This window comes from Elephas maximus, chromosome 11 (assembly GCF_024166365.1).
Source record: "Elephas maximus indicus isolate mEleMax1 chromosome 11, mEleMax1 primary haplotype, whole genome shotgun sequence".
In the NCBI taxonomy this organism is placed as follows: Eukaryota; Metazoa; Chordata; class Mammalia; order Proboscidea; family Elephantidae; genus Elephas; species Elephas maximus.
The window spans coordinates 101,569,150-101,580,233 of record NC_064829.1 but is presented as its reverse complement, the minus strand read 5'-3'; the positions used below and the strand labels follow the sequence as shown (position 1 = coordinate 101,580,233).

Below are 11,084 nucleotides of genomic sequence, written 5' to 3'. Positions count from 1 at the left end.
TGGGTCACTGTGTCTTTCTTCTTTTTTTCACATTCATTCTTTGCTTCCTCCTACTTTCCTTAGAATTTTTAAAAGTTGTAGTTCTCTTTTGGGAATTTTAACCAGAGTGCTTAGTTTAGCGCTTCCCTTTCTCCTTTTGATAATGATGTACATCCAAGCTGTTTCCCAAAGGCTTTGATAATTGTGTATCCCAGTGCCCACCAACATCGTCTCTTGGATGTCCAATACATAACTCAAATGTCACAGGCCCCAAACAGAGCTCTGAATTTGCTCTCTCATCTCTCCTCCCACATCTTTCAAATCTCAGTTGACGGCAACTCCATATTTTAAGGTACGTAGGCCAAAAACTTTGGGGTCATCCTTGATGCTTCTCTTTCTCTCACACTCCACACCCAATCCATTTGGGCTCCATCTTCGAAATACCTCCAGCTTTCAACCATTTCTCACCATCTCCTCTGCCATCACCTTGGTCCAGCTGCCTGGTCTCTCGCCTGGACCCTTTCAGTGCAGTGGCCTCCTTACTAGTCTCTCTTCTCACCTTGGTTCCCTGCAGTCAGCTCCCCACACAGAGCCACAGGATCCTGTTAAAGTCTAAGTCAGACTGTGTCCCTCCTCTGCTCAAACTCCTCCAATGACTCCCACTTTACTCAGATTACTGTCCTTCTGCATCCCCCACCTGATGCCCTACCAGACTGGCCCCTCATTGGACTCTAGCCATATCAGCCTTCTTGTTCCTTAGATGGTGAAGGACAGCTGCTGCCAAGTCAACTTCAACTCATGGCAACTTTATGTACAAGGAAATGAAATCTTGCCTGGTCCTGCATCATCCTCATGATCACCGGCATGTTCGAGCCCATTGTTGCAGCTATTGTGCCAGTCTGTCTCATCATGGATCACCTTTCCCCTCTCTGGCCTTGTACTTCGCCAAACGTAACCTCCTTCAGCGATTGATCCCTCCTAATGATGTGACCAAAACAAGCGAGTTGGACGATGATCTGGTATGATCCACAGAAAGCTCTCCTTGGCTAATTTTCAGAAGCAGATCACCAGGCCATTCTTCCTAGTCTCTCTTAGTCTGGAAACTCCACTGAAACTTATTCACCGCAGGTGGCCCCTGTTGGTATTTGAAATACCGGCGGCATAATTTCATCATCATAGCAACACACAAGCCACCACAGAACGACAAACTTACAGACAGGTGGTGGTCTTGTTCTTTGAAACCATCAAATTTGTCCACATCTTAATTTACCTAGAATTCTACCCCAGCTCCAGATATCCCCATAACTTGCTGTCTCAGTTTTCTCAGCTCTCTGCTCAAAGGCTACTTTATCTGAGTTGTCATGTCTGACCATGATACATAAAACAGCATCAGTTTCCTTCTTTGTTTTTCTCCAAATGGTATGTCACACAACACTGCTTGATATACTATGCATTTTTATTTATATGTCTCTGTCTCCCCCACCAGAATGTGAGCTCCACCAGAGCAGGGACTTTGCCTGTTTTGTTCACTGTTATATCCCCAGTGCCTCGAACCAACTCCAGAACTGAGGACTGTACCTTCTTTTATATACATACATATATATATACATACATACACACCCACTATTTTATTGTATTTTCGGTGAAAGTTTACACTACAAATTAGGTTCCCTTTAACAATTACTGGAGCCCTGGTGGTGCTGTGGTTAAGAGCTTGGCTGCTAACCAAAAGGTCGGCAGTTTGAACCCACCAGCAGCTCCTTGGAAACCCTATCAGGCAGTTCTACTCTGTCTTATAAGGTCGCTGTGAGTTGGAATCCACTTGATGGCAACAGGTTAACAATTACTACACAAATTGTTCTGAGACATTGGTTACGTTTTTCACAGTGTTTTAACATTCTCTTTAATTCCCTTCTGATCTTTCACTTCCAGTATGTCCCTTTGCTTTAGAGATGTTGTTGAGCATTTGGTCTCATACAGATGATTTTTAAAAGGTGCACAGTACTCACTGGTAATATTTTTTATTTTATGAGCCAATGTGTTATTTAGCTAAAAGGTGCCCTCAGGGGGTAGTTTCAGTTTAAGGTTTACAGAGTGTCTCAGGACGATAGTCTTGGGGAGTCCTCCAGTCTCAACCAGCCCAGTAAGTCTGGACGTCTTAAAAAATTTGATTGCTGTTCCTCATTTTTCTCCCCTTCTATCAGGATCCATCTATTGTGGTCCTGATCAGAATGGTCTTTAGTGGTAGCCGGGCACCATCTAGTTCTTCTGGTCTCAGGGTACATAAGCCCATGAGGATTGTACCTTCTTAACATCAGTATTATCTCAAGCTCAGAAAAAGAAGAATGATGGGAAGAGTACAATAATACAATAACAATAAAGTCTAACTATTGAGTACCTATTGGAGTCCCTGGTTGGTGCAAACAGCCAAGCACTTGACTAGTAGCCAAAAGAATGGTGGGTTGGACCCACCCAGAGGCGATCTTGGATGACAGGCCTGGCGATATGCTTCTGAAAAGTCAAAGTCTTGAAAACCCTATGGAGCAGTTCTACTCTGTTTAACACATGGGGTAGCCATGTATCTTAGTTACCTACTGCTGCTATAACAGAAATAACACAGGTGGGTGACTTTAACAAATAGAAATTTATTTCTCACAGATTAGGAGGCTAGAAGTCCTAATTTAGAGCACTGGTTCTATGGAAAGGCTTTCTCTCTGTGTCAACTCTGGAGGAAGGTCATCTCTTCTATGCGTCTGCTTTCTGGTTCCTTAGAAATCTCCATGTGTCTTGGCAACTATCTTACCCCACCTCTGCTTCTGCTAGTTTATGTAATCTCTTTTATATCCTAAAAGAGATTGATTCAAAAACATTCAACATTAACCCTGCCTCATGGAATTGTAACAACAGGCATATCGTTGTTAGGTGCGGTCAAGTAGAGGTTAGGAATTACAGTACATATTTTTGGGGGACACAATTCTGTCTATAAAACCATGGGTTGGAATCAACTTGACAACTGACAACAACACACAGGTATAGTAGTGAACACAACAAAGTTTATGTATTTTATGCACACTATTTCATTTATTCTTCCCAACAATTATGAAAGGTGAGTATTATCCCCGTGTTATAAATTGGGACCACCACCTGTCTGTGGTACTGTGGTGGCTTGTGTGATGCTGGAAACTATGCCACCAGCATTTCAAATACCAGCATAGTCACCCATGATGGACAGGTTTCAGCAGAGCTTCCAGACTAAGACTAGGAAGAAAGGCCTGGAAATCCACTTTTGAAAATTAAGCAATGAAAATTCTATGGATCACAACAGAATATTATCTGATACAAGCTGGAAGACGAGCCCTCCAGGTTGGAAGGCACTCAAAATACACAGCGGCTGCAACAATGGACTGGAGCACACCAATGATCATGAAGATGGAGCAGCACGGGGTAATGTTTTGTTCTATTGTACAGGAGGTTGCCATGAGTCAGAGCCAAGGAGATGGCAAGTAACAATAACAACAGTAAATGGGGAAACCGAGACTCAGGCCCGCAATGACTGGCACATCTAGGTCCTCAGGGGACTCATTTTTCTCATTCATTTCGGCATTCATTTAACGGCATTCATCATCTACTCCGTGTCACCCTGTGCTAGGCGCTGGGAAACACAAGACGACCAAGACAGAAATGGCCTCTGCCCTCAGGCAGTTGGGGGGTTTAGGTGGATTATTTGTTAGTGTATTGACTGGCTAAATGATGCATTAAGAGAGTGATCTCAAGGGCTGTTTTAATGGCCAATAGCTCCTTCCTTGGGTTAAAACCCTAGTGCACAGCCGAACCTGGGGTGAAGGTGGCCAAAGTGAGTGAGGGGAGGGCGGAGCCTAGGAAAAAGGCGCTTCAAAGTCCCAGCAGCAACGCCTCGCACAGCCCCTAGGAGGCGCAGCGTAGTCAGAGGCTTCTCCCTAAATGAGGCGGGGGGGCGGAGCTCTCTGTGCGCAGGCGCAGGGTGGATCGTGGGCGCCCGCAGCTCCCGGCTGGCTCCTCCTCTCTCTGCGGCGGGAGGGGCGGGGACATGGGGTGGTGTGCGCAGGCGCACGACTGGCTCCGGGCGCGTGAAGTGGGCGCGTGGAACCGGAAGTTGAGGCGTTCGCCCCGTTGAGTGAGGTGAGGGGGGCGGGGCGGCCCGGGGGACGGCTGCTGCGGCGGCTGGCGCCTGGCGTCGGCCCTGGTCCGGGTTAGCTCGGCCCAGCCAAGGGGTGGAGGGAAGTTCGGAGATGAGGAGACACGTGGGAGGAGCCCGGGGGCCCGGGAGAGGCGGACAGAGATGGAGCCTGAGCATCTGTGACAGAGCCTGAGAGACAGAGGAGACTGAGAGAAACTGGGGGAGGTTGAGTCAGTCAGGAAGCTGAAAACTAAACGGACCGAGAGCAGGAGGCTGAGGGGTCATTACACCGAGAGGGGGGCTCACAGAGACTAGGACGCCGAGAGAAACGTGGTCACCGTGCATGTGGGAGATGGAGGGGAGCTAGGGAACAGATAGAGACTGAGGAGCAGCACTTATTATTACGCCAGGCGTTTTAATGTACACATTCGTACCTTTCAACAAGAAGGAAAGTGTAAAACCTAAATGAAAACAAATTTTCAAGGTTTTTGCTTTCTAAGGAGCCCTGGTGGCTCAGTGGTTAAGCGCTGGTTGCTAACCGAAACATTGGGGGAAACATTGGGGGTCAGAACCCACCCTGTGGCTCCAAGGGAGAAAGACCTGGCGATCTGCTTTAAGATTGTTGCTGTTGTTAGGTGCCCTCCTGTTGGCTCCAACTCATGGCGACCCTGTGTATGACAATGAAACACGGCCAGGTTCTGCGCCATCCTCAGAGCACTGCTATGTTTGAGCCCATTGTTGCAGCCAGTGTCAGTCCATATCCATGAGGGTCTTCCTCTTTTGGGCCAACCCTCTGATTTACCAAGCATGATGTCCTTCTCCAGGGACTGATCCCTGGTGATAACATGTCCAAAGTTTGTGAGACAAAGCCTCGTCGTCCTTTCTTCTAAGGAGCATTCTGGCTCTGCTTCTTCCCATACAGATTTGTTCATTTTTCTGGCAGGCCATTGTATACTCAGTATTCTTTGCCGATACCGTAATTCAAAGGCATCAATTCTTCTTTGGTCTTCTTATTCATTGACCAGCTTTCACATACATATGAGGCAATTGAAAACACCATGGCTTGGATCAGGTGCACCTTAGGCCTCAAAGTGACGTCTTTACTTTTTAACAGTTTAAAGAGGTCTTTCGCAGCAGATTTGCCCAATGCAACACATCGTTTGATTTCTTGACTGCAGCTTTCCTGGGCGTTGATTGTGGATTCTTAAGATTGCAGCCAAGAAAACCCTACGGGACGGTTCTACTCTGTCACATAGGATTGCTATGGGTTGAAAATCGACTCTACAGCACCTAAAAACATTTGCTTTCTAAGAATTGTTCCTTCTTCCAAACCTTTTATTCATGTGCTACATGCTTGAACTCCTCTTTCTTCCGTGTCATGCCCAAAGTAGCCCAGCCAGCTTATGAACATTATTTTCCTATTGTCTTCTGAAATGTATAACCATAGCCAATTTTTTGTTTGTTTTTTAATTAAAGGAGCTAATTTATAATGGAGAAATTATAAAGAGATTGAATCATGGGGAGAGACAGATACAGAAAGAAGGAAATAGTAAAATAGGGAGAACCTGACAAAAACTGACCTGAGGGACTGAAAGAAGAGAAGAAATAGCTGAGTGAAAGAAACTTGGGAGAGAAAGCAAGGGTTATAAGCGTGGACCGAGGTGGATGGAAAATGAGAGATGACGTCAGAGAAATGAGAACCCTCTTGAGAATGGAAAAATAGATACGAAGACAGTGAAACTGGAGAAACGGAACAAAGCAAACAGAAGTGCGTAGGCAGTGTCAAATTTTGAAATGGAACGATAAAGCCAGACAATGGAGATAATGCAGAAAAATGGAGAAGGGGGTAAATGGAGTCTGAATTCCTAGATTTGAATTTTCCTGCCAGTTGCTACTTATTTAACCTCTCTGTGGCTAACTTTCCTCATCTGTAAAATGGAGAGTGATAATAGCACCTTTCTTAGGGTTGTTGTGGGAAGAGTGTATGTAGATGTGTGTGTGTGTAATTTAGAAGAGTAACTTATACATGAGTAAACACTAAGTATTGTTATTAGCTGCTATTAAATCTTCAAACAATTGGGAGAAAATATTAGATGGAGAAATGGAGAGAGATGAAGAGACCACAACTGTGAGAACTGAAGAAGCAGAAATGGAGAGTCAGAAAAAAAAAGATTCAAACAGAAAATGAGAAAGACAAGTGGAGAACTGAAGATTGTTAGAGAGAGTTGAGTGGAGAAAGATGCAGTTGGACTTAAATCAGACTAAAAGTTCGAATCAGTTGGAAAGAATCATAAATTAATGGAAATGGAACCAGACTAGGAAAGGGATGAGGGTTGTGGGCCAGCTACACTGAAAAAGACAGACACTGACACTCGAGAATGGAGATGGAGAGGAGAGAGAGGGAGACCGAAAACCCCTCAAGGCCCTGAGGTTAGGAGAAGTAGGGTAAGAGACCAAGAGATGGTCAGAGACATGGTTATAGAGCATCTAAAAGGTAGATTAAGAGTCCTTGAGAGTCAGGGGGATGTCAGGCCCACCATGAGTAGAGAGCTTGCAGCCTGAGAAATGCTCTCCTTTTCACAGTCCCTGTCTTTTTTCTGAGAATCATCGGTAGCCCTCCAAGGCCTTCTCATCTTACTTCCCTCCTAGAACAGGAATTCCTTGTGAAGCAGCCCTGACATCACCCGACCTAGGTGTTTACCAAGAAGTAAGCGATGCACACTCCTGACAGACTACCTGTGGGAAACAACTCTGCCAGTTCAAAAGTTCCTCCTCACATGAAACCAGTTTCCGGCTCTAGTAACTCCCAGGGTTGGCCTTAGCTCATCCTTCTGGGACTGCAAGGGTCAAGTCTCTGAAGTCTTCCATGATGTCTCTTCAGAGACTGAAGACAGTCTAGGTCCCTGAGTGGCACAAGCACTTTGCAATTAGCTGCTAAGCAAAAGGTTGGTGGGTTGAACTCCTCTGGAAGTGCTGTGGAAGAAAGACCTGGCAGTCGGCTTCCATAAAGATCACAGCCAAGGAAGCTCTATGGAGCAGTTCTGCTCTGTAACACCTGGGATCACCATGAGTTGGAATCTACTTGACAGCAACGGGTTTGGTTTTAATGCCATCATGAAGTTGAATTGTGACCTTTGAGTCCAAATTTTTCCAGATTAAACACTCCTGATACCTCTCACCATTTTCTCTGTTAATCATCTCAATTACAGTGGGGAGGTCACTGGACTTGAATACTAGTTACCACTTAGCTTCTCTGTACCCGGCTAGCTGATCAGCATTTCAGTGTATTGAGATGGGTATTTTTCCCATTTTGTGGGTGAAGAAAAAGGCCTCAAAGTCATTTGCTGATTCTCACACCTAATAAATGATGAAGCTGGGATTCAAACCTAAATCTTCCTGATGCTAAAGCCCTCACCAAGGAAGACTTTTTTAAGGTTATAACCCCTCTAAGATCCAAATGACGGACTTTCAGAAAATTAAACATACGAGGGTGTGCTCTTTATTAGTTAGGACTTTTTCAGTGGGGTCAGAAATCCACTTTAAGCGCAAAGACATTTTTCTGAGAAGTGGAGGGTTGGAGGGAACCAAGCCTCAAGCACTAAACGATGGCGCTGTCCTCCCCCTCTCTCTTCCTCTCCCTCTGCTTCTCTCCTTTCTCCCTTCGGTTGCACAGTGACCACCCTTGAACATGCCCCATTGTGCCATATCAGGTATTTCTCTAGGATGGATTCCTGGGATAGACTATCATGTTCAAGAATTACTGCTCCAGATTTGTATCATCCTTGCCTAGCCAACATAGATAAAATTAGAGCTTACCTCTCTGTATCTGAGCGTAAATCCCAGAGGTGGGCCCTGATTGGCCCTGCGTGGGTCATGTGTCCGCTCCTCAGACCAATCATTGGTGAAAGAGGAGTAGAGGCAGTGGTAGTTCCATGGTAGAGTTGTCACCTTCTATGCAAAGAGCCGGGTTCCATTCCTGGCCAGGGCACCTTATACACAGCCACCGCCTGTCTGTCAGTGGAGGCTTGCGTGTTGCTATGATGCTGAACAGTTTCATCAGAGCCTCCAGACTAAGACAAACTAGGAAGAAAGGCCTGGCAGTCTACTTCTAAAACTCAGCTGATGAAAACCCTATGGATCACAACAGTTCTAACCAACCTTTGAGATGGAGCAGGACTGGGCAGTGTTTAGTTCTGTTGTGCATGGGGTTGCCGTGAATTGGAGGCCAACATGACGACGGCTGACAGCAACGAGGATACCATGATTGACCAGGCCTTTGTCACTTGTACAACAGTAGGATTTCTCTGACATTCAGGCCATCAGGAAGAAGCATGTGGAATCGGGGAAGGGCTGTTTTCGAAAGGCAAGTAGGTACTGTTGTGAGAAGAAGGGAGAAGGGATGTGCCGGGCAGGCAAAACCAACACATATGTAACACAGCACTTGCCAAATGTTGCCTTTCACTTCAGAGGGTTCCCAGGTATCCCGAAGCTCAGTGTCCAGCTTAAGAACCCTCACCTGACTCTGTTATGCCACATCTCTGTCACGTCGGAGCAATGTTCTGCTGTTCATTGGCCACATGGCTGCCTCCATTTTTCTTTCAGGACAAATCTCAAGAGTCCCCTCCTCCAGGGATATCTTCCCCAACTCCCAGGCACTGTCAGCGTTCTCCCCTGGGCTCCCATTGCACCCTGGGCCTCCTCCATCACACTCCAGTCAGTCTGGATTGTCATAGTCTGGTGATGTGTCTGTCTCTCATTTGACTACGAGCTCTGTGAGGGCTCAGGCTGGTCCATCTTATTTACTACCATACCCCCTTCTCCAACCCAGCGCCTGAGCAGGCGTTCAGTAAATATTCCTAAAAATGAATGAATGAATGAACATCTTCTATTCCCCTCCCCAGGCATTCAGGGAACTTGTGTCTAACCCAGAGGTCACTCCAGAAGTTGTGAGGTACCCTGTGTGTCACCAGCTTGACCGAGACCCCTGGCCACTTTGTCACCTGTGGTGATTCCATCAGTGAGGAGGAAAATTAGCTCTTTGAAGAGAAAGTGGTTCCATATTTACAGACACTGGCTTCTCACTGCTGGCTTTGAGGTGGAGAATGGATGAGAATATTTGGTCCCGGTGATCAGAACTGAGGCCAGAATTGCGACAGCATTGTGCTTAGCAAGATGCCTCCTCCCAGAACCAGGGAGGGCAGGGGTCACCGAGACCACCACCGGGCTCCCCATGAGGAAGAGACCCCAGAGAGATGGGACTGGAATCACCCAGAAACACGTCGCCTCTTGGAGGACACCTTCTTTCGTGATGAGGAGTATATCCGCCAGGGCTCTGAGGAGTGCCAGAAGTTCTGGGCCTTCTTTGAGCGCTTTCAGAGATTCCAGAATCTCAAGACAGCTCGGAAGGAGGAGCAAGACCCTGGGCCTCCCAAGCATAGCATCCCAGCCCTGGCCGACCTACCTCGCACTTACGACCCACGTTACCGCATCAACCTCTCTGTCCTTGGCCCTGACACACGGGGCTCTCGGGAGCCGGGCAGGCGCCTGCCCCCGGAGAGAGTAGCTGAGTTCCGCCGAGCCCTGTTGCACTACCTGGACTTTGGCCAGAAGCAGGCCTTCGGGCGCCTGGCCAAGCTGCAGAGGGAGCGGGCGGCACTACCCATTGCTCAGTATGGGAAGCGTATCCTGCAGACGCTGAAGGAGCACCAGGTGGTGGTGGTGGCGGGTGACACAGGCTGTGGCAAGTCCACTCAGGTGCCCCAGTACCTGCTGGCTGCTGGCTTCAGTCATGTGGCATGCACCCAGCCCCGGCGAATTGCTTGCATCTCATTGGCCAAGCGCGTCGGCTTTGAGAGCCTCAGCCAGTATGGTTCACAGGTGAGTGAGGCATACAGCGTTCCAGCTTTCCCAGTGTGACCTTGTTGTTTAGTTACTGCTACAGATTGAACGGTGTCCTTCAAAAATATGTGTTGTAAATCTTAACCCCTATCTATACCTGTGGTTGGAAACCCTGGTGGAGTAGTGGTTAAGCGCTACAGCTGCTAACCAAAGGCTTAGCAGTTTGAATCCACCAGGCACTCCTTGAAACTGAGGGGCAGTTCTACTCTGTCCTATAGAGTCACTATGAATTGGAATCCATTCGACTGCCACAAGTTTGGAGTTTTTTTTTTTTTTTTTCATACTTGTGGTTATAATCCCATTTGGCAATGGGTTTTCTTTGTTATGTCAACGAGGCAGTGTAACGTGTGTTTTAAGTCAGTTTCTTTTGAGATATAAACAGAGCAGATCGAGCGAGCAACCAAGCGAGCAAGCAGAGATGGGGGGAGATAGACGCCATGCCACCTGAAGATCACCCAGGAGCAGAAGCTCAAAAGAGACAAGGACCTTCCTCCAGAGCAGACAGAGACAGTGAGCCTTCCCCTAGAGCCAGCACCCTGAATTTGGACTTCTAGTTTCCTAAACTGTGAGAAAATACATTTCTGTTTGTTAAAGCCACCCACTTGTGGTATTTCTGTTATAGCAGCACTAGATAACTAAGACAGTTACCTAGTGCCACCATAAAAAAATTCCACAAGTGGGTTGGCTTTAAAGAACAGAAATTTATTTTCTCATAGTTCTGGAGGCTAAAAGTACAAATCAGGGTCTCTGGTATGTTGATTCCTCCTGTGAACCTCTCTCGTAATTTCTGGGGGAGTAAGTTGCTTGCCTCTATGGCAACATCAATAAAAGTTACAAAAGCACTTACCCTTTGACCCAGTGATGATTCTTCTTGGAGCCCTAGTGGTGTGGTGGTTAAGAACTCGGCTGCCAACCAAAAGGTCAGTGGCTCGAATCCACCAGCTGTTCCTTGGAAATCCTATGGAGCAGTTCTGCTCTGGCCTCTAGGGTCCCTATGAGTTGGAATCAACTTGATGGCAACAGGTTAGGGTTATTTTTTGCCAACGATCCT

General features: G+C 46.9%; 1 protein-coding gene across 3 annotated transcripts in view; it reads left to right on the top strand.

Annotated features, from left to right (window-relative positions):
- Positions 1-4,028: 4,028 nt before the first annotated feature.
- DHX34 (DExH-box helicase 34) overlaps positions 4,029-11,084 on the top strand; it is a 37,730-nt gene continuing 30,674 nt past the window's right edge. For all 3 annotated transcript variants that reach the window (XM_049901222.1, XM_049901221.1, XM_049901223.1), the window contains exons 1-2: positions 4,029-4,137; positions 9,037-10,012. In XM_049901222.1, the coding sequence (XP_049757179.1) occupies positions 9,308-10,012 (705 nt within the window). In that variant the 5' untranslated portion in view covers positions 4,029-4,137; positions 9,037-9,307. The remainder of the gene's footprint in view (positions 4,138-9,036; positions 10,013-11,084) is intronic.